The sequence below is a fragment of the Nipponia nippon genome, unplaced genomic scaffold (genome assembly GCF_047370975.1).
Source record: "Nipponia nippon isolate SJK-2023a ecotype South Korea unplaced genomic scaffold, ASM4737097v1 scaffold_5, whole genome shotgun sequence".
Classification (NCBI taxonomy): Eukaryota; Metazoa; Chordata; class Aves; order Pelecaniformes; family Threskiornithidae; genus Nipponia; species Nipponia nippon.
This window is the reverse complement of record NW_028262369.1, coordinates 4,913,750-4,941,284: the sequence shown is the minus strand read 5'-3', so window position 1 is coordinate 4,941,284 and position 27,535 is coordinate 4,913,750. Positions and strand designations below refer to the sequence as shown.

General features: G+C 46.2%; 3 protein-coding genes across 7 annotated transcripts in view; 2 read left to right on the top strand and 1 right to left on the bottom strand.

The window, feature by feature from the left end:
- ABAT (4-aminobutyrate aminotransferase) overlaps nucleotides 1–14,968 on the top strand; it is a 64,222-nt gene extending 49,254 nt beyond the window's left edge. For all 5 annotated transcript variants that reach the window (XM_087730678.1, XM_087730675.1, XM_087730676.1 and 2 more), the window contains 10 exons: nucleotides 2,093–2,173; nucleotides 2,693–2,785; nucleotides 3,582–3,644; nucleotides 5,343–5,406; nucleotides 6,115–6,263; nucleotides 7,793–7,930; nucleotides 9,182–9,349; nucleotides 10,071–10,217; nucleotides 11,371–11,482; nucleotides 12,764–14,968. In XM_087730678.1, coding sequence (XP_087586804.1) covers nucleotides 2,093–2,173; nucleotides 2,693–2,785; nucleotides 3,582–3,644; nucleotides 5,343–5,406; nucleotides 6,115–6,263; nucleotides 7,793–7,930; nucleotides 9,182–9,349; nucleotides 10,071–10,217; nucleotides 11,371–11,482; nucleotides 12,764–12,885 — 1,137 coding nt within the window. In that variant the 3' untranslated portion in view covers nucleotides 12,886–14,968. The remainder of the gene's footprint in view (nucleotides 1–2,092; nucleotides 2,174–2,692; nucleotides 2,786–3,581; nucleotides 3,645–5,342; nucleotides 5,407–6,114; nucleotides 6,264–7,792; nucleotides 7,931–9,181; nucleotides 9,350–10,070; nucleotides 10,218–11,370; nucleotides 11,483–12,763) is intronic.
- Nucleotides 14,658–18,638, bottom strand: TMEM186 (transmembrane protein 186). Its single transcript, XM_087730682.1, has 2 exons — nucleotides 18,525–18,638; nucleotides 14,658–17,503 (listed from the first exon to the last, which is right to left on the bottom strand). Exons 1-2 carry the CDS (start codon nucleotides 18,531–18,533, stop codon nucleotides 16,766–16,768), a joined length of 747 nt encoding a protein of 248 aa, XP_087586808.1. The 5' UTR covers nucleotides 18,534–18,638; the 3' UTR covers nucleotides 14,658–16,765.
- PMM2 (phosphomannomutase 2) lies at nucleotides 18,602–27,308 on the top strand. The gene is made up of 8 exons (XM_087730681.1): nucleotides 18,602–18,734; nucleotides 19,148–19,259; nucleotides 20,236–20,312; nucleotides 21,267–21,358; nucleotides 22,091–22,190; nucleotides 23,189–23,264; nucleotides 24,419–24,534; nucleotides 26,104–27,308. The coding sequence occupies exons 1-8, from the start codon at nucleotides 18,663–18,665 to the stop codon at nucleotides 26,206–26,208; spliced, it is 750 nt and encodes a 249-aa protein (XP_087586807.1). The 5' UTR covers nucleotides 18,602–18,662; the 3' UTR covers nucleotides 26,209–27,308.
- Nucleotides 27,309–27,535: the final 227 nt, after the last annotated feature.

Sequence of the window (27,535 nt, the reverse complement as noted above, 5' to 3'; positions counted from 1 at the left end):
TGTCCTTACAGGTACGGTGTGAGACTTGCATCTCTTGCTGTGGCCCCCACGTCTGAATAAACGAGTACTTGTATTGAGGAAAAGACGGAAGGTTGCTGATAAATGTGCAAGCTTGAGTTGCACTGAAAATACGAATGTTTTGGGGGAGGCAGTCTGTCCCCTCTGGAGACCCGTAAAGAATTAAGTCATCGAAGCTCAGCCTTTGATTTCAACGATGACTTGTTACCACAACGAGAAAAACAACAAACAAACAAAAACAAAAGGCAAATAATACTGCTTTGTAAATTTATTAAGCTTGTCCTTTTCTGAGCAAATTTAATTTAAAATAAAACGTAGGACATTGTGAATCAAATAAGATTACCTACAAAGGCTAAAAGCAACGATCAATCAATTTTAATCCATGACACTTAATTTAAATTAATTGCATAAATATGACAAATTCATCTCCATTAGTGGGCTGGGGAGACTGAGGGGTTTTTTCCAGAGCTGCTCTTTAGGAAGGCCTGCGTGGGCAGCAGGCTCAGCTTTCCCACCCGCTCCTGGTCACTGACACCGAAATTACCTTTCTCAAAGGTGTGAATTGTGATTTGGCCAGTTCGTAGGACCAAGGGGACAATTGAGGTTGGAAGGGGCCTCAGGTGGCCTCTTGCCCAACCTCCTGCTCAAAGAGGGTCGGCTGTGAGATCAGACCAGGTTGCTCAGGGCTTTATCAAGGGTCTTGAAAACCCCCAAGGAGGGAGACTGCACAGCCCCTTTGGGCAACCTGTTCCACTGCTTCGCTGTTCTCTTGGTGAAAAAGCTTCTCCTTATACCCAAACCAGTACCTCTCGTGTTTTGATTTATGCCCATGGCTTCTTGCCTTCCCGTTGAAGAGCCTGGAGCCGGCTCCGTCTTCTCAGTAACCTCCACACAGGTATGGGAAGGCTGCGTTCCTGTAGTCACTTCTGTGATCACAAGGGCTTTTGGAGCAACGCAGGTTCAGTTCTGCTGACAGACAGGGAAAGGGAACGGTTGGAGAAAAGACTTCTGGGAAGCAGACATGAGTTCAGCCAGGCGGTTTCCTGGTAGGCTATGGAATTCCAGTGTTAGGAGAGACCGCGTTGCATCCATGAAGATGATTTCAGCATGAGTGGCTCCTGGTCCATGTCAGACCTCAATCAGGAAATGGAAAGGAGAAAACTGGGAAGCTAGAAACCTGCTGTGGCCATGCACTGTAAAGAACGTACCTGTAATTCAGCGGAGGCACTGAGAAGGGTGACTGTGCCCACTGAAGGCCCTAGAACAGGGAATATTTACCTGCAAATCAGCAAGCTTCATGAAAACAGTACGTGGCTGGAAAGGAATTTCACCAACGTGTCTGGTTATATCACGGTCAGCGTTCTTGAGCTTGATTAAACGCATGTTGCCAAGTAGTGAGGTAATAACATGCAGGGTAGCTTCTCACCGATCTCCTCGCTGCCCTGCCCATCGCTGTACGTGCCAGAGGAGTCTAGAATGGAGATAGCATGCCTGTGTGCACAGGTTTTTTGTCAGGAATCTGTTTTATTGTAGTGTTGTGTTGCTGATCCTTGCATGTGTGTTGTCTTTCTCAGCTGCAGCCCCTATCCTTTAAGTTCACCTTTGCCTTGTCCTCCCAAATCCCATTGTAATAATATCTGGAGGGTGTTTATAACCACAGCGGTCTGAAAGGGTCTGTCTTGAAACTCAGTAAGGAAGAAAGTGCTGCTATCCTGATTGAATTTAGCTTTAGCTACTTAAACTGAAGGCAAGTAATTAAGATTTTAAAGTGTATTTCCTGTGTATAAGGGAAATTGAGATGGAGCAACAAAAATGGCAGTATCGAAGAGGAAATGTCAGTATCAGTTAGCATGCACCTTTTCTAAGGTGTCCTGCAAGAATGACGTATTAAGGATTAGATAGAAAAACATATTCGAAGACATAAATATTGTTCCCTGGTTCTAAAATTCCTTGTGCCATGACTACAAATTTCTGGCTGGTATTTGTAATTAGAATAAAATGTAACTGCCTTGATAACGTGATATTTTTCATGTGATAGGAAAGCCTAACAATTTCTCTCTCTTTGTCTTTGTAGAGCACTTTTATCAACAGGCCTGCCCTAGGGATTTTACCTCCAGAGAACTTTGCAGAAAGACTGAAGGAATCTTTGTTATCGGTAAGTTTGAGATAGCAGTGATGAGTTACCGTGTTCTGTGTTCAGGGACGTGGGCGTATCAAGGGATGTTGTGGATTTTAACAGGGAACATTACAGATTAGCCGTTTGTCCACCTGCCTTCCCGCTGCAAGTAATGAGATCGAACCTAACCTTTTCCCCCGACTTGACAGCTGAATGCGAGCGGGTGGCGTGTCTGCTCTGCACAGATACTGCCTCTTTCATTCTGGTTTCAAGAACTGATGAGAAAACGCGTTTTCACTAGCTTCTGTTCACTGTGCTCTCATAAGCGATAGTGGAGTAAGTGGCTTCTGTTTGTCTTGATTTAAATTTGAAGATCCTTGGGACTGAAACTGAGTCGAGCCCTCTCAGCTGCAGTTGAAAGTGGCTTTCCTCACCCTAGGCACGGTTGGTCTCCCGTTATACTGAAGCTCATGACATTAAGGACTGATCACTGTTACCATCGCTTTGCGCTGTACTTGTGCTTAATATTTTGGAGTGATTTTCTGTCTCCGTTGACAGGTGGCTCCGAAGGGCCTGCCACAGGTGATCACCATGTCTTGCGGATCCTGCTCTAATGAAAATGCCTTTAAAGCAATATTTATGTGGTACAGAGTGAGTAAAATATTAAGATTTTTTTGTAGGTTTAGATGTAGAAATGAGTATTTATTCATCGTCAGAACTGTTACTGTAAAACAAAGTACAGGAGGAGAGGAACGGCTGAGGGAGCTGGGGTTGTTTAGTCTGGAGAAGAGGAGGCTGAGGGGAGACCTTATTGATCTCTACAACTCCCTGAAAGGAGGTTGTAGCGAGGTGGGGGTCAGTCTCTTCTCCCAAGTAACAAGTGATAGGAGAAGAGGAAACGGCCTCAAGCTGCGCCAGGGCAGGTTTAGGTTGGATATTAGGAAAAACTTCTTCACCGAAAGGGTAGTCAGGCACTGGCACAGGCTGCCCAGGGAAGTGGTTGAGTCTCCATCCCTGGAGGTATTTAAAAGACGGGTAGACGTGGTGCTTGAGGACATGGTTTAGTGGTGGACTTGGCAGTGCTGGGTTAACGGTTGGACTTGATGATCTTAAGGGTCTTTTCCAACCTTAATGATTCTATGATTCTATGAAAGTAGGGCTTGGAGGTTGTCTTGTTCGTGATGTTACTTATATTCAACCTAGTATAAAATCTTTATTAAAAAGTCTTCATCTAAGCTCTCACTTTATATTGACACAATTTTAGAAATTATAAAGAAAAGGAAATAAAGAAAATGCAGATTGCCGTCAGTATGTAAGAGCCACAGTCACAGTCCTCATCAGCTCTACTTTGGAATACCAGCGTTACTAATTTGTGGTTCAGCCGTAAATGCATTGGTTATAACTACAGGAAAACTCTCTGTTGGGTTGTGTTGGTTTGTTTTTTCAGAACAAGGAGAGGGGCCATAATAATGTCACAAAAGAGGAACTGGAATCTTGCATGATTAACCAGGTAACATTTGTTCTTTACCACACCTACAGATGTTCCATTGGCTTGGGTTTATAAGGGAGGACTGGGAAGAGAAATGGCCTTTACTCTCTCTGAAGTGGAATCACGGTTTTGTGAATTCAGGAAATGGTGAAATATGAACTGCTCCCAACAAATATCAAGACCTGCTGCTTGTATTCTTTTGCATCCTTCCCAGTTCCGAATCTTGGGAAGATCTCCCTTTTTTCACGACATAAAATTTGCTAGAGAGGGGCCCACCTGATGGATGGGTCCATGGAGATCATGAATACATGCAAAAGTTTACAAATAGTAACAACAGACCTTCTACTTTTTTTTCCAGAAGTTGTGATTTTATGGCTTAAAACTGATCAGGTTAAAATTTGACTGACTAAATGTTAACAACAGGCAGGATGAGGAAATTGAGATGCAGCCGATAAACCTCTGAAGTCCTATTCACCTTCAACCGAGGTGGTCTTGCTCTTGCCAGTCACAAATCTTAACATGCCACAACAGCAAAAACCGGAGTATTTAATCTCTTCTTTGAGATAAACACGTTAGAAATTAATAACCTGCTGGTCCCAGCCTGATCTTTAGCACTTCTGTAGTGACGAGCATTCAATTCATTCACAGGGGATTAGGGAACTCATTTGGCTTTAAAAATGTGGAGGGTTCTTATAGGGGTTTGGTTTTGTTTTGTTTTGTTTGTCTTCAGAATTATTTTTTAAGTTCTGTGATGCTGCTCACAGCGTGGTCAGACAGATGGCTGTGCCAATGCAAATAAGAGGATGGCACATCATGACCCGAAGGAGCAGGAATTTTATAAGATGACCAAAGACTTGCAAAACTAATGATGGCTTTTTGTCCAAGTTTGGCTATCTAAACATTGGGATTCCTCTTCGAGCTAATTGTCTGAGTTCTCTTTGCAGTTGGGGGAGGGGAGGGAGTTGAGGGGGGGGGGGATCCTCCAGAATCCAGTTACAAATATTGGAGCCTTGCCCCTGGAGCTGAGTGTGGGGTACAAGACTGAAGGTGTAAACTGAGCGCGTAAGTGGTGACAATCCTCTCACTTGCAGGATAAGAGAGGGGCATAAACAAAGAGAATTTGTATTTTTAGAGGGGATGGGGGGGTTAGCCCAAGTCTATCCTTTTATTAAATTCCAGGTAGTATGCGGTTTGCATGTCTTTTGTCATGGTTCCTTCTGCTTCTTGGTAGAGCGAGTTGTCAGGAAAGCGCGGGGTGTCCTGCACGGGGCAGCCCCCGCCTCTCCTGGCAGCGCCCCCGGTGCCACGCCTGGGCACGGCCACCCCGTACACGCGGGCTCCTGCGTCGTACAAAAAGGGGCCGATTGCGCTGGGTGCTCAGCCTGCGTGTGAGCTCACCTGTGACGCGGTATTATGATACCGTATAAATTGCCAAGTATTCATTAGTATTAATGATGTACTTTAGGAGGTCAGGCAGTTTTTAGGGGACGACAAATGTATTTGTTTAAATGGGTAAAGATAACAATTTGCGGTGCCTGACGGATGAAGGGGAAACCGATCAGCACGCTGCGAGAGGCAGCAGCTCGGATCCAGCCGCCCCGCGGCGCTCTGGCCAGGGGTTTGTGTCTGGGCTGCGTCAGGCGCCCGCAGCAGCGGGCGGCAGGGCCACCCGCCCGCGGCACCGCACGCTGACCGCCCGCCTGTCTGCTCTGCTTGCAGCCCCCCGGCTGCCCCGACTACGCCATGCTCTCCTTCATGGGCGGCTTCCACGGCAGGACCCTGGGTAAGCAAAGCACCGCCGCAACACCTCCCTCCCCTCTCCTTCCCCCCCAGCCGCTGCAGTAAGCTGTCATTTCACTGTAGGTTCTGAAAAGGGGTTTTTTTCTTTAGACAAATAGGACCAGTGGAGAAGCTGTAGGTTTATTGAAGGTTTGCCTTGGAAGCCCCACCGCTACTGAAACAGAATATTTGAGTGACAGTGGGAATTAATTTTATATTTTTTTAAAATGTATTTTCAGAAGGTCTCTTATTTTAATTCTGAATCCAAGGTTTCCTGTCTATACTAGTAAAAATCTAACTCCTCGGGTAAAATCGCCACAATATATACGAGATGTCACTCACTTTTACCATTTTATATCGTCTCGATCGCTGTTCTAAACGTGTTACCCAAGAGTGCTGTAATTCTGAGCTTTGCGAGCAGTTGTCTTTGGATAGCGAAACCCATCTCAACTGAGCAACCTGTTCGGGTTGACAGAGGTTCTCCTGTTCTTCTGGAACAGTGCATGTGGAAACTGATGCTTAAAAGCTAGAGCAATCCACTTCAGCTTGACTAAATCCAATTACCCAGTAGTTCAGAAAATAAAGTAAAAACATAGAGCAATTAAGAGAATTCTATAGTCCTGGCGTCAGGCAATTTTTCACCTCTCGGTAGCTTTTCTCCTGTATTGTTCCTCGACAGGTATTATTTTAATTTTTGCTTTTCTGGGTTTAGGTTGCTTAGCTACAACTCACTCTAAAGCAATTCACAAATTGGACATTCCATCGCTGGACTGGCCTATTGCTCCTTTTCCAAGGCTAAAGTATCCTCTGGAAGACTTTGTCAAAGAGAATCAACAGGAAGAAGCCCGTTGTTTAGAGGAGGTAAAAAATTCACTGGCAGCTTTCTGTTGTTTTTGGTTTGAAATAACGAATAGCGTTAGTAGGATTAGCTGCTTTTCACTAAAAGAATGTTTTCAGGGATTGGAACAGCATGTGATTAAAACAGCATTCACTGTTGTTTACGGTCAGAAGTTTGGCCCTGCCTTTCAGCAGAAGAGCCAGCTTACTGGGAGGTGGAGGTCTCCATGAATCATACCGGAGTGAAATTTCACGTGCAGGAGGAGTTTGTTATATCACAGCGGCCTTGTCTGCCAGACCTTGCAACGGGACACGGACTCAGAGAGAGCACAGCGCGTATAATCCTCTGCAAAGAGAACCTGTAACAATATTCCAGGTTTTTCAGCTTTTCTGCGGTAGCCTTCTGGCACAAAGCTCTGCTGCTACCTGTGCCTGAGGGGCCAGGGAGCCTGTGCCTTCCCTAGCCCAGGAGAAAGGAAAGGTGAGCAGAACAGAGCCTAAGGAGGCAAACCGTCTCCAGGTGCCAGAACCACGGGATTCCCTGTTGGGCTCCCTGGGATCCAGGATCTGTCGCTCGCAGGGGCTTGCTGCGAGGCGGTGATGGGGAGCAAGGCGCAGCGTGCCCTGTGGCTGGAGCCAAAAGAGCGCGCGATCTGCAGCGTCACAACCGCCCACAGAGGCAGTGACGCTGTGGCGCGCTGAAGGCAGCACAGCAGCGCTCTGCACCCAGCAGAGCTGGATGGAAGAGGCTTCTTAGGCAAGCCCGCCTAACTTCAGAGAAAGCGGAAAGCACAGCAAATTGCCCCCCTGTGTTTGCTCCGCAATAGCTGGGGAGGGGCGGGGGGGAATTGTGATGCAAAAAATCAGCGCACAGACTTGAAGCTGCTGTTTCAAAAAACGAAATAAAAAGCCGAACGCTTTCTTTGAAAGTCTGTGAATTGGCTTACTGGCGCCCTTTGGAAGCCGTTGCTTTATACAGCCTGCGGAGGCTGTGGCCCTGGAAGCCGTAAGTGGCATTTCAAGTACAAGTGACACTACTAATCGCAGCAGCTAGCACAATGAGGTTAATTAAAACTTCTCTGTAAGCCCCTTATCAGCAACAGGATTGCTGCACTATTTCATCTGATTAATTTTAAAGTGTCTGACGTGGGTGACTAGAAAAAGCAAATTTACCAGATTATCTTCTTTAATACGTTAGCTGAGTTTTGTTTTCTGTATTGCCTAGGTGGCACGACAGCAATGGCAGAGCAAGCCGCAGGGGTTTCCGCCGTGCTTCCAGCTGAAATTTGCTAGGGCTTTCACACCGTTGTAGAGAAATGTGCAACTGGTTACAACGTGGTTAGGATAGGATTTAAACTTAAGCGTTATTCAGGAACAAGAGGGCAGTGTTAAATCCTGGAGGGACTACTTGGTAATTCCTTACGCTTCCTGACACCTTTATAGCCAGGAACGTCTATGAAAAGTTGAAGTTCTGTTGCTGAGATTTAATCTTTCTGGGAGGAAATGTTCAAATGTCCTGAAAGGAGGACGTACCGTAAATGTTTGATTTACAGGTGGAAGACCTGATTGTAAAGTACAGGAAAAAGAAGAAGATTGTGGCTGGAATCATTGTAGAACCAATACAGTCCGAGGGCGGGGACAATCATGCTTCAGATGACTTCTTCAGAAAGCTACGAGATATTGCCAGAAAGGTAATCAAATATTTCACTGTTTGCCGTTGGCGGCCTTCCCCCCTGCCCCAGGCACTTCCAGAGCTTCACAGGCCTCCTTCGTAGCAGCCGGGAGCGTGTTCAGATACAAGCAACCCCTTGTCAGCACAGCATTTTCTCTTCCATTTGATGCACACCTCGTGGTTTCCTCGGTCCAATAAATTCTCCTCTAATGTCTAAGTGAGAGAGAAATTACTCTGGTTCGTTAACTATGGATTTCACAGTAGTGTTCTTTAAATGGTAATGCCCATTTGTTGATGGGGGTTCAAACAATTGCAGAAAAGGCAGGTTTGGAACAGGGTAATTTGTTGTTGACGTACTTGTTTTTAATGGCAAAAAAAGATGAAACACAAATTGAGTCCAACTGTAAGTGCTGGTGTTCCGATAAAACAATGAAAAGGACATACATCTTGATACCTGGAATGTGAAGGTACCTGTTTGGAAGTGATGACCCTCAATAAGACCTACTCCATGCTTTTTTCACCCTCAGAACACTTGTGTGCTTACAGAGAAGAGCACGGGTGACATTTGGAGAATTCTGTTCCGCCACGAGAAAAAGCAGCTTTTCCCATTGTTAAGAGCTGCTCAGGCAAGGCTCGTGTAGGAAATAAGGTGAAATGAAAAGGTTTGCCTTGTCTAAAATGAGATGCTGCCAAAACTACTTACCAATTGGTTTTAATTACGATATCATGATATAGCTTGATCTCACTGTCCCAAAGTTTCAACAAAGTAGTCCTTCGCATAAAAAAAACCACGTTGCCCGCTAAAATGAGTAGCGCTCTCAGCAGACTCATCTGAAAAGGCAGCTCTTCCAGCGTCATTGCAGGCCCCCAGGCTGGATGGATCATGCTGCTGGTATTGCCACAAATGCCTGACTCAGATGGGAGGCAGAGACTTCCTATTTAAAACAAACAAAACTCCTAGAAATGACGTTCTGCTTCCCTCAGAGGCTTTGCAAATGCCACCCAGGCTCCTCCCAGGTGTTTTCAGGTAACCTCTAGAAATGTTCAAGACTATATAAAAACACGTACTTTGTGAATTTAGGTAGAAAATCTATTTCTAGTGCCTTTCTGAAAACAATAGCTGAATTTTTAATTGTGAAATCCGATGCACAGTGCATTGGTATGGGGGGTGTTGCATGTAATTGGCTTGTATTTATCTGTTCGCTAAGGGCGGTATTGTTGTTTCGGAGATGCGGACTCAGTTCCCTGCGCTTTCCATCTGTCTCCGCAGCATGGCTGTGCCTTCTTGGTGGACGAGGTGCAGACGGGAGGTGGCTGCACAGGAAAATTCTGGGCACATGAACACTGGGGCCTGGATGACCCAGCTGATGTGGTGACATTCAGTAAGAAGATGATGACAGGAGGATTTTTCCACAAAGAGGAGTTCAGGCCAAATGCTGTAAGATTTTCCATGAAACTCAAACTCTGTGCTAGTTGGTGGCCCGTTCATGAGTACCTGCAATGTCCATGGAGGAGAGCAGCTTTCCTTCAGTCACGCAGGGGCAGCTAGATGGAGCTGCTGTGCCGTAGATACTTGCTTTGCGCTTACACAACAGTTGTTGTCACTTCTTCGCTTTTATTCCAGTTGCTGTAGGTCACAAAGGTGGTGGGAGGGAGGAGTGAGCTGGGTTTAGCCTAAGGAACCAGCCTTCAGTACAAAATCCAACCACAGACTGACAGGTTTTTCCGTAGGGCAACTTGGTGTCTTCAGAGCTTGTATGTCAGCGTTATGGATTCTGTCAGCAACATTTCTTCGCATTAATGACATTTTAGATGGAATAAATGAAAGACAAAAGGGGGGGAGAATATAAAACTTGAATGTAAAACCTGTATAGATGATGGTCATTTCCGTGCCATCTATAGCCATGTTTCAATGAGATGTCAGAGCAGCAAGACAGAACACACTAAATTTGTAGCATAAAGTCGTTTGCCCTTTGTTTCTGCTCAGCAGGGCAGCTGTATTTTGCTCTTACAACAAAAAAAAAGGGGGGGTTGGTGGGATTAGTGCATGCTTTTTCATACACCAGAGGTTTGCATTGCCAGTTTGATGGCTTGCTTTTCTTTATTATAGTGAGTTGCCTGTTAACATGTTCACAACTCTCTCTCCACCCTTTCCCAAGCCCTATCGGATTTTTAACACCTGGCTTGGAGATCCATCCAAGAACCTTATGCTTGCTGAAGTCATTAAGGTTATTAAAAGGGAAGACCTTCTAAACAACGCAACCCACGCCGGGAAAGCGCTACTGACTGGGCTGCTGGATTTACAGGTACACAGCTGGCAGGATTACAGATAAGAAGGAGAAATTTGCTGATCGGGTAGGATCTGACCCAATCCAGTTTAAACACTTGGACTGGGGAGCAGGCCATAATCATAACTTGCCGGTTTAGGTACTTGAAGGCACGCCTGAACAACTGTGTCCCATTTTGAATTGAAGTAAACCTTCTTTTACTGGCTTAAGAATGCTGGGTTTATGTAGCTTAATCCAAAATAAGGGGTGACCCCCCCAAAATATCTGAAGGTATGAACTGCAGCTAGTTAAACTATTTTGCTAGAAGTCTCTGTTATCACAAGCAGCTAGCATTTCATTGTCCCAAAGTTCTTTCTAAAGGAAAGCGCCTTCCTATTTTGTTATGATTCCGTTGGGCTGCTGAAACAAGAAAATGGTAGCTTTCCTTCCCTTGACTAAGAGAAATTCATTCACAGCTTCAACGATGGAGCCCCCCATGAGAAGGAAAATCGGCCAGGCATTTGAGGGCAGGCTTGCAGATGCTCGCCTCTCAGAAGGCACTTTGGGCACCGGTAGGGCAGGATAAGCCCAAATAGAGTCTCTGCTCTCTCCACAGCTTCAAGGCATAGCAGGCAGGAGAACACAAAAAAATTATCTTCTTCCTACTTTGGAGGGCCAGAATACAACTAGTACTATCCAAAAAAGGTTACTTTCGTAAAAGATGAGGATTGTTACTGACAGTAAGTGAAGCAAGCGTCTTAGTGCAGCAGAACGAGAATGAGCTGATTCCTAGCCCCATTCCACATTATTTATGCTCAGGTTTTCCTGGAGCGCATTTTAGGCGTAAGGTGCTTTACACTCGCTTCAGGAGGCCCCAAGTAGGTTTTCCTTGGCCCAGCTTGGGGTGCAAATTCCTTCTCACTGCCTGCTCAGACGTTTGTCTGCTTTGTGAGGAGAGCCCCTGCCTGCTGTTGGGCTCTGCAGTCTGCAGCCCTTCAGCCCGTTGTCGGGAAGGGGTGGCCAGGACACGAGGTTCTGAGCCATCCCGGCTGTGCCGTGGCTCCACGCCAGCAGAAGGGAGGCGGGAGGCAGCAGGGTTTCCCTGTGGCAGAACGCCCGGCGGAGCAGAGCGTGCCACCAGGTGCCCCCTGCCGCAGCAGCTGCCGCGCGTGCTGCTCACCTCTCTTTGCAGGCTCGTTACCCCCATCTTATCAGCAGAGTGAGAGGAAGAGGAACATTCTGTTCGTTTGACACTCCAAATGATGCAACTAGAAACAAGTTAATTACAATAGCCAGAAACAAAGGTAAGAAAGCTTGTGTGTGGATTAGCTTCAAATGACAAACAGTGGCATATGTAACGCTTTAAATTTTCCTTTTTCGTATGGTGTATGTGTACTACAGTATCAGAGGACAGAGTGAAATTATCAACAAAGCTGTGTTTAGAGTTCTCTGGAAATACCTGTGTTTTCAGAGACATCAGACCAGTCCGTTGCATGGTGTGTACGCTTACCTTGCTCTGTAGGTCTAACGTTACCGGAAGAGATCTGTGTAGGGCATGAGTTTTTGTGACATCGTTGTCATATTCCTCTGCAGTGACCTCCGGTGCACCTAGGCACGGCTTACTTCTAGAAGCAGGTCAGGAAAGTTAGAAGAAAGTAAATATGACTGTCGCTCAGGAAAACACAGGGAGGAAAAACTATGAATTTTATGGAATACCTAATCGTGCAATATCATGAGTTGCCTAAAATGGGCGCAGGTCTACAGCTACATCCCTCTTCTAGTACAGAGCTCTTGCCCAGCTGTAGACAAGCCCAGGTATCACAGGAGGGGAGCCTCGTGATCTGAAGCCTACCCTGGCTTTGCTGCTGTCAGTTTTCACTCTTACTCATCTCTCTTGAAAGAAGCAGGCATGATGCAGCTAAACTATTGTGAAACCAGAATCTTAGAGTGTAAAAGACGTTGATGTTTTTTGTTCTTGGAAACTAAACCAGCAGGGAGAGAAGGCAAGCGGTTTGCTTCGTGGTAAACCAAGGCTATGCTTACAGGCAAGATAAGCTCAGCTCAATGGTACGGATTTTCATTGCCCACAAACATTTCAAAGAATGAATTGATTTGGGGGTAAAAAAAAAAAACTACCGTGCATTTAAAGTACTGCAGGAAGAAGTTTGCCAGCACTGAGATATTTTAACTTTTTATAATTAAAAACGAAGTGGTTTAAAAACAACATTGCAAAGAAACCTACTGTGTCTCGTTCTGGCATTGAGGCACCTGACCAGCAGAGCATCGCAGCTTTGAAGTGTCAGGTGCCGTCGGAGCTCTGCGCTGGAGGCAGTCTTTCCACTGATGCTGGGATTAGTCCCGGCATTCCAGGTGTTTCACAGATCAGCGGCAGGCACCCCCAGTGTTCTGAGCTGCTGGGAAGCTTGAGGCCCCTTTGCAGCGCTGTATCCTTGTGTGGTCAGCAGCCATTTGGGGAGCCTCTCTTGGCCCTCCGCAGGGAGGTGAAGCTCATTGGGAGACCTGCATTGTCTGGGGAGGTGGCCAAGATGGAGATGAGTAGAGGACCTGTTCTGTTCTCGTTTTAGGTGTCGTGCTGGGAGGCTGTGGCGACAGATCGATTCGTTTTCGTCCAACGCTGATCTTCAAGGATCATCACGCGCACCTCTTTCTGAACATTTTCAGTGACATCTTAGCAAACTTCAAGTAAAAAGCCGCTCCCTCACACTGAACAGCTGATTATGAAATTAGTTTGCATTAATTCATGTCTTCTCTACTTACAAGATAAGTGTAAAGTCATAAACTAAGGTTTGTGTTCTGTCTGTAATCCTGCCCAAGGCAAGCTGCTCCATGCACACTCGCCCGGGCAGAGCATGGGTCCTGGTCACCAGCAGGTACATGCAGCTGTCCCACACCGTGCGTTTGTAGAAGCTGTGGCCCTCCCTCCATCTTCTGGCTGGGGTGGTAACTGCGGAGTCCTCTCTGCTCTCACGGCCCTGACCGTCTGATTGTCCAAACGGGACCTGGCGCAGTCCGTGCCCGCAGGTAGTCCCAGCAGATTTGCGTCCAGAAGCAGCCAGTGTGGCGTAACGCTTAGAGCCGCGCGCCTGCCATACGGAAAGTGCCATTCTCTAATGGTAGCTGGAATGAAATCGGTGTTTCAAGGAAAGCTCTGCTTTCCGCCACTGCCAAGCACAGTATTTTACAGAATAATTTCCAGCTTTGTTCCCCTGAATGCAGCTGTGTCTGCCACACCAAGTGGGTCAGGATGCCGTCAGCTACTCTATGCCCAGCCTACACATTCTGCTTCAGAGGCACTAGTGCCCTCAGCCACAGGCGCAGCGCTGTAAGTGGAACCGAAGTACTTGTACTTGTTTTCCTCATCCTGGATTTTAAACCGTGTGACTTCTCTTACAATCAGACTTGCAGCGAAAACGATACCCTGAAGTGTGTAATTTGACAGAGCTCAGGGAATCACGTGAAGGACGTTATTTCCATCTCTGTCAGCAATCTAGAATGACAGGAGATGATTTTACCGTCTACCCATAGCAGAAAATAGCCATTAGTTTGTCTATTACAAGTTCTACATCAGTACTTGAGGTATTTTGTAAAACTACAGCAGAATTGCTTGTCCTTAGCCATTACCTGACATCAGAGCCACTACAGTGAAGGCCTAGTCCTAAGTGCACATTTATAATGCAAAGTAATTCTATTTTTGTTCTAATAGTTAATTCTAAGTCATTGATACTCAGAGATCTTCTAGAAAGCCACAAGATCAAAAAGTGTCAACAGTTCATTTGTTTCTCTTCAGAGGAGTGTTTTGGACGTCTCTTTACTATGTGTTCTTTGCTTAAGGCTGACTTGAACTAGGTCCGGTGCCTTTTTTTTTTTTCTTTTTCTTGGCTAGCAAGCATCTGGATTTTGCTTATGAAGTTTAACTTTCTGTTGTGCGCCAAAAACCAGGGACCACAGCAGACTGTACAGCTGCCCTGTTACAATCTGACCACAATTTTTCAGTACGTAATAAGAGACAGAGCAGTTAAAAGACCCACGGGTTTAGTACAGCTACCAAAATGGTTTCTTACCTGCTTTGAGAAGCGTTAATCACGGTTTTCCCATTTTATTTTTTTTGAGTGCTGGTATTGGGAAACTCAAGTACACTCACTTCTGCTAGCTGAAAAATAACGGGATTTCTGTACGCCTCTCTGCAGAAACCAGAATTCTGGTTCCAGCTGGTCAGAAGCTGAGCAGGTTTTTGAGCAGAGGTTGTAGAAACCTGGGGGAAGGACTGGTGAATTGGTGTTCAACAAAACCTCACGGTCATCGCTGTCCTTGTGAGCGTATTGTCAGCAAGAGGAAAGGCAAAGCAGGAACTGTATTTGACGGCATTTTGGGAATTGGGCTGTTCAACATATCAGTGCCGTAGTTTTAGTAAATGTCTCTAGCAAGTCTTGTACTTTTACAGAAGCAAAGGTCCAGTAATTTGAAGTCTTACCACATCTTCACTTTTATTATGAATACTCTAGGTGTTTTTATAATTTTTACTGACACTCAGTAACTGTATAATTGTGTACAACATGTTGATGAAATCATGGTAGAGAATACATAGAAAGCACTGCAGCTGAAGCATATGAAGTTAATATTGTTTACAGCATACTGTGGACAGTGCCAAATAAATGTTTAAACAAATCCTTACCTACACTTCATGGTGTAACTAGTAACTGTACACAGATTCATAAAAAATGACATCTCATGTGTAATCAATATTCTTAAATAAAATATTTATAATTGAACTTCTCCAGGGCTTTTTATTTTACACCTAGCACCAACCTGAATCATTAGTGCGTATTAAATACGTTCTTGCGAAGATAAGCCTCCAAAAACCACGCTGTGTGCATACGGCCCCCTGTAGTCTGCTGCCGTGGTGTTTAAGCCAAGGAGCATTTCTCTTTTCCTTTTGATACTGCTGTACCACACGGCATCAGCCAAAATTTAAAATAATGGAGCCCCCATTAGGAAAAGTTCAACACAAATAAATAATAAATCAGGGTTACCCCATGGACTTAAAGGGCAATTTTACTTACCTGCATCTGCCGATCCACCCAGAGACAGAGGTTTCAATACGTGAGAGGAAGAAACCGGGAAAAGAACACTCCCCGTTTCTCTGTTGGCGAGGGCCACTTTATTTGCCATTGTTTCCAATGAAATAGCAGCCCGAAGAGCGGCGTAAGGCCCTAACTTGCTTCTGACAATTCAAAAAACGTTCTACATGTTACAAGTCATCAGGTTTGATTCTTTCTTGGGTTTAAATCCTGCTCCTCATTCCTGCGGAGGTTTTGGGGTTGGAAAAGGAGGAACCATACTAACACCACAGAGTAAGACCACCGTCCTTCACGGACACAGGTGCTGAGGTGATCAACCCTGCAAGTTCAACAGAATACAAAGTACCCGTATTTTCAGCCTTAATTTGACACGGCTTTCGGGTGTCTTACCTTTTTTCTTTTCATTTTGGGTAGACCCAGACTGGGGGAGTTGGGGGTGGAAAGGGTACTTGGCAACGGAGCCTCTGATGGTAAAATACGCCCAAATCAGTCAGCACATCAAGGGATACAGACGACTTGTTCCCAGGCTGTGTGGCAATCTTCACAGACGACTGCTTAATTCACACAGTCTAAGAAAATTCTGGTAACGTTTACTGAAGTTTTTGCAACTCAGGTGTTACAGCACTGATTAAATGTCATTCACACATACAAAACAAACGTGAACACATACGAAGAAGGACAAGTAGTTCCAAATTTTCAGATGATGATGAGGATCCCAGCTGAGCAAAGGATCACAGGCTGTGCCTGTAATTCACAGCATCGCAGTCCAGGCATGTTTTTGCTTTACTCCAATGGGAAAGCAATTTCTCGGAGAAGCTCCTGAAATGCTGCCCCAGTCTTAACAGCTGAACCATCAACGTGGCTTCCAACATGCACCCTTGTTTTGCCCAGCTATGTTCACACCCTGAAGACCCTGCCAAGAGCCCCTGCACACCTTACGCAGCGTTACACGCCGCTCTTTCCAGGTACCTCCATTTCATTACTGCCTGAGCGTGCCTCTGACATCCAGCGTTATTTATCATATGTATGTACGAGACAAGTTTTAATTTCAAGAGGCTTCCCAGTCAACCCAACATTTGCTAAAATCACAATGAATTTAAAGTAAGGATGCTCTGGCAGAGTTACTGCCTTTCACTTCAAGTGTTTTTTCCTGTTTAAAAACAATCTAAGAGGCCAGCTGAAACAGTCAGGGTCAGCACCAGTAATTCGGCCTCCTACTGCACGTCCCAAGCAGGACGGCTCAGACGTACAACTGCTGGTGACCGACTGTGCGCACCACCGTATCCAGCATAGAAGAGACACTGCTCACGCCCTGAACACACTGCAAAGACATTTAATCCTGTGGATTTCACACTGAGTGCACCTACCAGCGGGCTTTGCACAGGAAAATGACACAAGTATGTCAGTTCGGTAAACTAATGAAACTTCACAGAACAGTAAGCACAATGAAGACGCAACAAGGAAAGTCACTGGAAATTACTGGCTGTATCACTCCAGTTTTCCAAATATTTGAGTAAACTTCTGTCTGTCTACAATCTGGCCAAACTTGATCGTAAAATATAACACATCTGCGCTATTATACCGTTTGAACTGGAGAAGCAGCTCCCCCTTGCTATCTCCAACTTCATCCAAAGTCATCACTGTCTCTATGGGACAGTAAACGTCATTCCGTCCTCCCCAGAACGTCAAGTGGGCCACTCTGACAGTACGGCCGGTTTCATTTAAGTAGATTAATCCAATAATTCTTCTGAAGAAGTAGCTCATACCGTACAACATCGCACCAGCAAAGAGCGCGATGCCAGTTGTATACACGAGGATATTCTGAGAAACCTGCTCTTGCAGATAGAGGTAGCAGATGGGCGGCAGCGCGACCACGGTGGTGGCAGTCTGCAGCAGCTTCAGTCGGGACAGCACCCTGCAGTACTTAATCCCCGGAAACCTGTAGACCAGTTTGAACTCTTCCGTTTTCTCAGCCGCAGCCTTCTGTCGGACCGCAGCAGCAGGGGCCAAATGGCACAGACACAGAGCTGGCTCTCGCTGGCTCCCAAGAAAACGATTAACACCATTAACTCGCCAGTTTTGTGACTGCAAACACTGCCATGTACCAAAACACCAGGGTGGGCGAGCGTCTTCCTTCTTCCACGGCCTTGTCCAGAGCTCGTTTTGTAGACATCTCCCAAAAGCTGGAGCCGCGCAGACTTTAATCCTAATTCTGCAGAGCCTTGCCTACAAGGGAATATTCCCACAGGTCATCATTTGAGTCTTCTTTAGAACCGAACCACATTTAGCTCAACATCTGTTCCTTGGGCACCTGAAGACAGTTAGCATAAGCCTCCCCGCCCCAGCTCGCCGTAACCTGACTCAAAACTAGTGTTATGTTAGGAAACCGGCATTCGTGCTCGCATCCCTCCCCGTGGGCGAAGAGGGAAAATGCTTTTGCTATACCATAGCTGAGACCAAAGTTAGCTTGCTGAGCGTCACCTTACGGCATCCCCTGCCTCTCTCTGGTTTTGAGCAGCATCAACGTGGAAACACCAGCACCACGGGCTGCTTCTACGAGAAGAGGGTACGAGAACCTGGGGCAGTGGAATCAGTGAAACGTTAAATAACCACCAAAATAACAATGTTAGGGAAACAGAAAAAAGCGGACACAGCACGGCAAAGGGGAGGAGAGCATGAGTAACACTGAAAGCAGGACCAGGCATTAGGAACGTGCGGGACAACACAAGATAAAGGGAAGAAGGGAACTTCTGTGCTGCCCTCATGCTGCAACACAGGCGCTGGCGTCCCTGCCCGTGCAAGGCGCCTACCTAAGCGGACAGCCCCGGCCCCCGGGCCGCCGCCGCTCCGGAGCCTGCCTCCGGGCTGCCCACCGGAGCCGCCGCCGGCAGATCAACGCGGCCGGCGAAGGCGCCGCTTCCCCCCGGCGCCCTCCCGGCCTCCAGCCCCTGCGGCGGCGGCGCCTGCTCCCTGCCCGGCCCCGGCCCCGGCCCCGGCCCCGCGCGGCGCTCCGGCGGGGGGCGGCCTGCCCCGCGGCCGGCCGTTACTCGGCCGTTGGGCGCCGCGCGCAGACGCCTCCCGCTCCCCCCTGAGGCGGCCGCAGCCGCTCGCGGCCCAGACGCGCTGCCGGCGCCTCACGGGCGGCACCGCTCACGCCGCGCCCGGCCCCGGGGAAGGCGAAGGGGAGGGGAAGGGACAAGCCCGCCCCGGCGGCAGAGCCCCCGCGGAGCCCGGCCGCGCCGCTCACCGCCGCCATGGCTCCGCCGTCCGAGAGCGCGGCTGCGCCGCAAACCTCCAAGGGGCGGGCGGGGCGGTGCCCCCCGCTTCCCGGCGTCCCCCGCGGCGGGAGCGCGCGGCCCCGGTTCCGCTGCCCCGGCCGGGCGCCATGGCGGCCCCGCCGCAGCCCGCCGCCCTCTGCCTCTTCGATGTGGACGGCACCCTCACCGCCCCGCGGCAGGCGAGCCCCGGGGGCGGCGGGACGGGGACGGGGACGGGGACGGGGCGGCGGGGCCGGCTCTGCCCTCGCTGGGCGCCGCGCCGCGGCGCGGGGCTGCCTGAGGGGCCGAGGGGGTTTGTGGGTGCTGTCAGCCCGGGCGTTGGCGCCGAGAGCATCGCGGCTCTGGATGGACACGGGCGTTTGTTTAAGGGCTGCTAGGGAACAGAATGTGTAGGCACGCCGGGTTCTGCAGCCGCTTCCGTGGTGCTTGATGTGCGAACTCAATTTGTCGTTTAAGGAAAAAAAAAAAAAATCCTCCCTTTTCCTTAAAGCTCTGCACAGTACTGCTGGTTTTTAATAGTTATTGCGAAATAGAGATGCTGGTCTCGTGATAAGAATACTGACAAACCTAATCCTTTTATTGTGGAACCTAGAAAATCACAGCGGAGATGGCCGCGTTCCTGCAGAAGTTGCGTCAGAAGGTGAAAGTGGGAGTTGTGGGTGGTTCAGACTTCGAAAAGATTAAGGAGCAGCTTGGCGATGACGGTAAGGATAGCGGCTGACGCAATCCCCCGCACTCAGTTGCTTACAAGGAAGTTGTGAAGGTTAAGTGTAGGTTAAACTCTTTTCATTCTCCTCCTTGCTTTAGACTTTTTTCCTATTTTTGTTGTGTTGCACTCAGTCTGTGAAAAGCAATTTGCAGGCATTTGGAAACTGCAGCCCGCGTTTGCATTTTACAGATATCTCGGTATCTTCTTAAGGGGTAGTTACTAATCGTGAAATCCTGACTTTGTGATAGTACCTTAGGAGGGCATTTTAACGTTGTCTTTTTAAAATGGAATTACGTACCTAGCATATACGTGTGCAGGCTGCTCAGGTGTCTACCTCATCCCTGAAGGACCTGATTTCGTTAACTGGGGGGGTTACGATGCAGAGATGGATTCTTGCTTTAGTCTTTTGAGAGGCATTTCCTTTTCTGTATAAAAGACCATCTTTAATGGTCTTTTCTTAATTGATGGCACTGACAGCGTTCTGTAATGCCCAGATAAGTCAGAATTTGGCTTACAAGTGCTCTCCAGTAAGCCACGTCATCGTCCATTGCAGTAAGATTCTCACAACTCTTGGACATCTACTGTAGGTTAGTAACATTGAGAAAACAAACCCAAAATAGTAGTACTCGATTTGCGCTCTAGCCAGGCTGCGTGCCAGGGTTTTGTAATATTTGAGGTGTTCGGTCACCGCCTTACGTTTAATGCAGAGAGACGTATTTGCAGGAGAGGAGGAGCCTTTAAGCAAAAATACAGGTAACTTAACTGAGAGACTTCATGTCATTTGAGGTGTGTGTTAGTCTTGGAGAGAAATGAGAGTGGTTTTGATCGTGTGCTCGATGTTATGCTGCCGACTCGTTCATGCTTTATGATCTAACGTTTGCTGTATTGTAACCTATTTAATGTGTAAGACAACTCTGCATTAGACATACAGGGGACATTATAAGTTACTGTCTTTTTTTGTTTGGTTGTAGTGGTTGAAAAATTTGACTACGTTTTTCCAGAAAACGGTCTTGTAGCTTACAAAGATGGGAAATTCTTGAGCAAGCAGGTAAGCGTGAAATGGCCAGTAACGTGAAAGAGAAGTTTTCTAAACAAGATTTTGCTTTGTTGCTACAGTGCAGTCCTCTATAATCACCCTTCTGCCCAAGGCCAAAATTGCTGCTATTTTCACGCGTTACTTCTGCAACAGATCGTTCATTTGGCGCTCTGGATCATGTAATGACAGTCTGCACCTTAAGCTTTATTCTTTGGGGTATTCTCAAAACCAAAAGCAATTGGAGTCTGGCGTGTCTGGTCGAATAACACTGAAAATCCTGGCGCAGCCTTTCCCTCAGCTTATCCACAGGAAACGTGGCCAAGCCCCTGCTCTGGAGGTGCTGTGGAATGTGGTGGGCGTTTCATAGCTGGCGTCTGTTGGGCCTTAGGGTTCAGAAAGTTTCTTGTAGATCTCTTGTAGCTGCTTTGTAGCATTAATTCAGAGTGCGCATTCTGATATGTTGCATAAGACAGAAGGTAAATACTCTAATATAAACGTACGTCTGATTCTAGATACCCTCATCACCTTTGTCTGTTCAACATAAGTAATGGAGATTAAAAATGTAAAAGAGATCCTGGCTGAAATTGCTGACTTGAGCAGTGGTTCCCAGTTTACTGCAGTAACGATCTCCGTTTCTTCACGCTTGGCTGCAGCAGACGTTAGCTGCAACTTTTTGTTTAGGTCTGCTGCCTTTGGCCCACACCGTTTCCTTCTGAAGCAAGTACCAGTAGGGAGCGTATAAAATGAGAGTTTGGTGTTATGGTTTTAAAAAACCAAAGTAAACAAAAAGAAAAATGAGAGCCTTTAGTCAGTAGCGTGTGTGCATCAACTGAGAGTTAGTCATTGAAGGCATGTTTCTTTGTGGTATTAACCACGCCTGATTATCCAATGTGTTGGCCGTGTGACCTGTTTTTAGAATCTCACATTCTGGACCCTTGGTCGAATGGTATTTATTTATTTTGTTAGAACATTCAGGGTCACCTGGGCGAGGACATACTTCAAGATCTAATCAACTACTGCCTGAGTTATATTGCGAAGATTAAACTGCCAAAGAAAAGGTAAGCGCATGCAGGCATCTCAGCGTCGCCGTATTCTTCACGTTAGAGTGTTGAGCATCAATACCTGAAGCAGGCTGCTCAGCAAAAAATGAACAATTTGTGGTTTAGGAACGCTGTATACATGAAACAGAGCTCGATCCATACATACAAAGACAAGGTCCCAACTGGAGCACAGGGTTTGAAATACTGATTGAGTGTTTTTATTTAAAAGGGGTGGAAATTCAGTTTGGAAGTAGGAGCATTTCCTGGATGTGTTTGGAATTCAGCAGCACAATGTTTTCCAGAGATTGGAAGCGTGCAGTAAGATCAGTTGTGTGACAGGTGAGGGTGCAGCCGCTCACGACGTTAATGCACACCATAGGGGAGGCTGGCCAGAAACACTGCCAAGACTGCGCTGAGTTTTGCCGCTTCACCCCAAAGCTGACGGACTGGCCTGTCAGCATCTGAGAACTGGGTTGACAGGATGCTCGTATGAAATTTTAAAACCAAATCATACTTTTAAAAGTCACCAAGGATGATGTTGAGGTTGCCAGGTGGAAATAAAAGTCCAAAAGACTCCTTGACGCCAGAGGGATTGGTTCCTACACATCGGGTTTATGCATACAATGAGAGGCTGAAGGGAGACATCTGATTCCCATTGTCTTCAGAATTAAACAAAAGTTCTTTATGATCTTTAGTATTTTGAGCATTTTTTTCGTCTATGTTCTGTCTCGTTAATCAATTCTTTTTCAGGGGCACTTTTATTGAGTTCCGAAACGGGATGTTAAATGTGTCCCCCATTGGAAGAAGCTGCAGCCAGGAAGAACGAGTTGAGTTCTATGAACTTGATAAAGTGAGTTCCAACTCTTGAAAAATATCCAGCTCTTCTGGAAGAGGCAGTTTATGGCCAGGTTATGATTTTTAAAAAGCTTCTATCCTTTGTGCAATTTTTTTCATTTTAATCCTTTCCGTGAGGTTTAACTAACTTCTTAGTTCAGACTTCAGGAAATAGACAGTAGGGTTTTTTGTTGCAATCGTTAACAGCGTTTACTTGCAGAAGAGTTGGGTTTGGCTCATGTTTCTTTTAACCCTGTGTCCAGAGCACCTCTGCACACAGGGCTCCCGAGAAACCCTGTCACAGACAAAACCATACTTCTCTGGAGTGCTCCTTAGGATACCAGCCCATATCCATTCAAATCAATAAAACTATTACTTTTCTTGTCAACTCTGTAAAGCCTTTTAAAGCAGAATTTAAAAGCTGAGGTCAAACTATTCACCATTTATTTTCCTTCGTACACAGCTAAATGCACGAGGCTGAAATGAGTCTGAGCCATGATATCAGAGTTCTGTTCCGTGCTACACCCTAGCAACTGTTTCTGACCCAGTGCAAAAACTGCATCCGTTTCCTCAAGAGCAGTCTTTGCCTGTGACTCAGTAAATGGATGCTGAAAGATACCTAAGCCCAAGGCACTCTGAAAATCCCCTTTCTGGAGTAGATGGCATCAGGAGATCAGTACCATTTTGAGACTCTTCCTATGCCTCAGTCTCCCCGTTTGTAACACTGAATTTTACCGGGAGTTGAAGCGTGCTTCCTTGGCGTTCTAAGATTGTCAGATAGAAAAGCAAATATCACAGCATGTATGTGAAGTTTTGCTCTCATTGTTTAAAAGTTGGTAACAGATTACAGTGGAAATATCTCAGCATGCTTTCGGGAATAATAAAATACAGCTACATCGCACTAGTCCTGGCACTCAGACCTTTGGATTTTTTTAGGGTGGTTTTATGGGTTATCTTTTTACTGATGAATTAACACAGCATGTAACTGATGTTTGGTTTTGTTCTTTTAAACAGAAGGAACATATAAGAGAGAAATTTGTAGCTGATTTACGAAGAGAATTTGCAGGAAAAGGCCTCACGTTTTCTATAGGTATTCCATTTAAAAGAATTCCATTTAAAACATCATTTAATTTAAATTTCCCTTAAATCATATCCTCTTATGGGTATGGCATGCCCTGTCTCATTCGTGTGACAGCTCTCTCTCTGGGGGTGGTTGCAGGCACTGCATGCGCGACTAAGCCTCTTTTTCCTCTTAGGCTTTCGTGTGGTACATTTTAATTGAAATCCATCAACAAAGAGAACGTCATTGCTTGTCATCAGTTCATTGTCTTTTCATGTCAGTTGTGTGATTGATTCTGCTCGTTTTGAAACATATTACATGCTTCTGATTAGTCAGAGTTGTTTCTGCAAATCAATTTTGATCAGAAATACTCCATCAGTACGGTTCCAGTCGCCCTTGGTTCTGCAGTTCTGTAGCTGCATTGTGTGGGAGGAAGGAGAGGAAAGAAAATCCAAAAGCTTAAAGAGAAAAGTGGTAATAAGGGGGAATTAATTTTCCCAGCATTTCTTCATTTTTCCCCCCTCCCCCAGTATATTACCACATTATTATTTTTCAGAATTACAAGGAAGTCTGTTGCCATTAGAGCTGCGGTGTTAAAACACGAAGGCAGAAATGAAGGGCCAATATAGCTCTCCTAAAGCATGCTGTAAATACCTTTTTGACACCCACTTCGACTGGGAATCACGCTTTTATGTATTGGTAAAGTCCAAGGATTTGGAACTGGAACCGTTGTTGTCCTGTTAGGCTGTGTTAAAAAGGCTGATTGCCTCCTTTTTCTATTCTGAAAGCGTTAGAAGGGCTTTCGCTTACGCCTTTATGGCCGTACGTACACCGATGGCTGTATTCGTTCATGTAGTTTCTTTCTAAAAGTAAAAAGATTAAATGGAATTTTTAAAAAGTTCCGTTTGTTTGAGAGCAGTCAGTGTTTGGGAACAGGCTGAGACTTTCATATTTGTTTAATGGGTAAATAATAATCTGTAAACCACAACTGTAATAACTGATACCCTAAAAACCACTTTCTGCACTTGTGAGACTTAACTCCAGGGTCTCATAACACATATGTGCCTTCTGCAAAGCTCCCTCTACTAAAAATCTTACCCAGTTTAGTTTTTCCTCACTTACTCTGCCCTCAGAAACCTGTTCTTTTAATAAAAGCAAGTTTGCTTGGTTCGTGTCTGTCCTAGGAGGCCAGATAAGCTTCGATGTGTTCCCAGATGGCTGGGATAAGAGGTACTGCTTAGGAATCATTGCCGACGATGGATACAAGACTATTTATTTCTTTGGAGACAAGACTATGCCAGTGAGTATATTGCTCTGCACAGACATTTCGGAGCTGCTGTTTTAAACCCCAAGCATTCTCGGTTCTAAGCAATTGCCATATGCCTGACAAGAACTGAGGTCGGAACGTAAATGTGAGCACACGTCCACGTGTGACTGGCTGTGCGCTACCGCTCAGCGTAACGCTGGGAGGTAGCCCTGAGCAGGGATTCTTCCCCTGTTTCCTGAGGTGAACACAGTGTTCTTGACAGACTTCATACGGGAATATGTTTTTAAATTGAACTTCTGTAATTACGTTAAAAACCTAGGTGACGTGGCTCTATAGAACTCCTTATCCTGTTTGGTTATTGGAGATGGATGCTGCTTGTTGGCTGGTGATTATTAAACTTATTTATTTTCTGTTGAATTTAATACTGTTCCTTTGCTACCCACTCTGTCTGGCTCCACGCTGAGGAACTGAAATTACCTGTAATCCCTGTCCCTGTCATTGGAGAGAGCTGAACAACTGCAGGGTGACTGAGCAGAGACCTGACCGGAGCTAGCCAGGGCAACGGCACGCGCAAGGGCTTGGATGAAATTAAGGCTGACGTGGCCAAGGGACAGTGTCAGGCTAAGTTTTGTCAGAAAAGGCTTAGTTTTCTAAAAACTTACAGTTTCATAACTACAAGTTACAAAGAGCTTTATAGTTTTATAAACTTAAAAAGGCCAAGTTTTGTAAGAAGACAAGCTTTAAATGAAAGGGGGTTTTTTCCCCCCCCCTTGACACCAGCTGCGAGAGCAATCGCCACCTGTCCCTCTGGCACAGACTTGAGGGACAGTTGATTTGAAACCCCGTAATTGGCAGTGCAGCATTTCCAGAGTTTTGAAGTAGCAGGAGTGGCTGCTGGCCCACTGGAGAGCAGCGTGGCAAACGACGTACAAAAATGAGGCACTGCTTCCTGTGGCGCGCGAAGCTGCGGCTTTCGGGGATCTCTGCTCGTGCAGGTGGCAGCGCCGTTGTTCCCCGAGCCAGCTGTGAAAGGATCTTTTCATCGCTCTCCTCTGACGAGAAACCCGTTGCAAACGTCTCATCAGGCCGGTAGCTAGCAAGGCCAAAACACTACGGCAATAGCGAAGGGTCTTAACGATGATTTAACTAAAAGGAAAGGAAACCAAGTTGGGATAATGCCAGTAAGTCACAAATACCGTGTGCTGGTACCGTGTTCTGTAACAAGCTTTACGCCTTAATATTAGCAAGTCTGCAAGGTTAAAAAGCCAGTACTGGGCTGCTATACCACACTAAACCCAGGGCTGAGCGTATGCTGAGCCTTCTGCTCTGTCCTTACCCGTGCGAACGTGCGGGTCAGGGAGCTCTCACCCGAGTGCCCGGTGGTCCGCAGAAGCTTCAGCCCAGGTGCGCTATAAACACATTACGCAAAATCTCACAACGGTGGATTGCCGTTTTTTAGCTTTCTGAAGACATCCGAGACATGAATACGTTACGTCCCTTCTTTCCATAATTCCCAGTATGTGTCCCTTTTCCACCCCAAGACTGTGACTATGTGTTAAGTTAAATAAGGTTAAATCCTCTTGTGCTGTTTTCTGTTTTCAGGGAGGGAATGACTACGAAATTTTCACAGACTCCAGAACAGAAGGCCACAGCGTCACATCCCCGCAGGATACAAGAAGAATCTGCGAAGAGCTGTTTTTTAAATGAAAGACTTTTAGAGTTCACACTTACAAAACGATTAAGGCGGCTTCATAACTCAGAGCATCTTCGTCCATTCTGTATTGGTTTTCGTAACTGGGGATGAACAGCGAGGGCTTTGCGGGTCAGGCATTGCCGACGGGAGGTGGTGTAACTGGGGAACCTTGCTGCCTGGCGGAGTACCGCAGAGCGCATTCAGCCCCATCCTTTGCTCGTTCTGTTCACACAAGTACTTTGTTTTCTTTTTGGTTGGTTGTGGGGTTTGGGTTGGGGGTTTTTTAACTTTTTTGTTGTTTTTTGTTGTCGTTTTTTAAGTCATCAGTAAACTTCCTTAGCTCATTCGTTACCTTTGGGGGGGAATAATCTGCCTGTGGTTGATTTATGGTCTCAAAATTGGCCTGCAAGGCTTTATCCCTAGTTTTTATTTTGAAGCTGCTATTTAAAAGATGAACGTTTCAGAGTTGTTTTTTTAAACTCCTACCTTGTGGTACAAAGACACAAATTCTAAGACAGTTGGGATTTTCCTGTTCAAAACTGGAAGATGAGGGAAAGAGAGGGGGTTTATTTCTTGCTGGGGGTGGGAAGGCAGAGCTGAGCCAGAAGTCCCCGCTCTCGTGGTCAGCCGGTGCGTCGAGTCTACCGCCCCTGGAACGGCTGGGCCAACTGGTGCTGGAGGTCACCCTCCTCCCTGCAGCCGCGGTGCCAATGCACGGTACAGCTCACGGTACCTACGCTTTGTGCAGACTGTTTTTAAATCTAAAAAATAAAAAAAAATTCATAAAACTTACTTAATTAAAACAACTTGAGCATAGTAGCAAAATGTATTTCTGTCACTAATTACATTTCTGATTTTCCTGGTAAGACATTAAGAGGATAATGGTAAGAGATTTTAGAACTAAGAAAAATGACCTAAACTATGTTTCTGTTAAAATTCAAGTTGAAGCATGACAGTCAGTGTAACTGGTAATATTACTTTTCTCATCTGGCATTAGGAAAGTAATATTGCGTACGAACAGTTTAATTTAGTAAAGGAGAATAAAATCTCATTTTTATCATGAAAAATTACTATTTCAATTTGTCATTTTGGCAAATAAAATATGTAAAGCAGACCTGTTGTACGCTGCCTGTCTGTACAAAGAAATGAGTGACTTGAGGCTTGCCGATTCCAAGTTTACGTGATACTGACACAGTAAAAAGGGGAGAACACAATCTTTGTGGACAAACCAAAATCCCCAGAAGGGCTTACAAAGAAAGGGAGGGGAGCTGTGATGCCCTCGCGCATCAGAACGACCTCGTCTTCCAACGCCCGCTGCCGTAGGGCCGTTCCGCCTCAGCC

Bases quoted from the DNA above. Each gene is read 5' to 3' on its own strand.
- PMM2 (XM_087730681.1), top strand. From the start codon at position 18,663: ATGGCGGCCCCGCCGCAGCCCGCCGCCCTCTGCCTCTTCGATGTGGAC. The intron at 21,359-22,090 runs GTAAGCGCATGC...ATTCTTTTTCAG, and splicing joins ATTAAACTGCCAAAGAAAAG to GGGCACTTTTATTGAGTTCC. The intron at 24,535-26,103 runs GTGAGTATATTG...TTCTGTTTTCAG, and splicing joins TTGGAGACAAGACTATGCCA to GGAGGGAATGACTACGAAAT.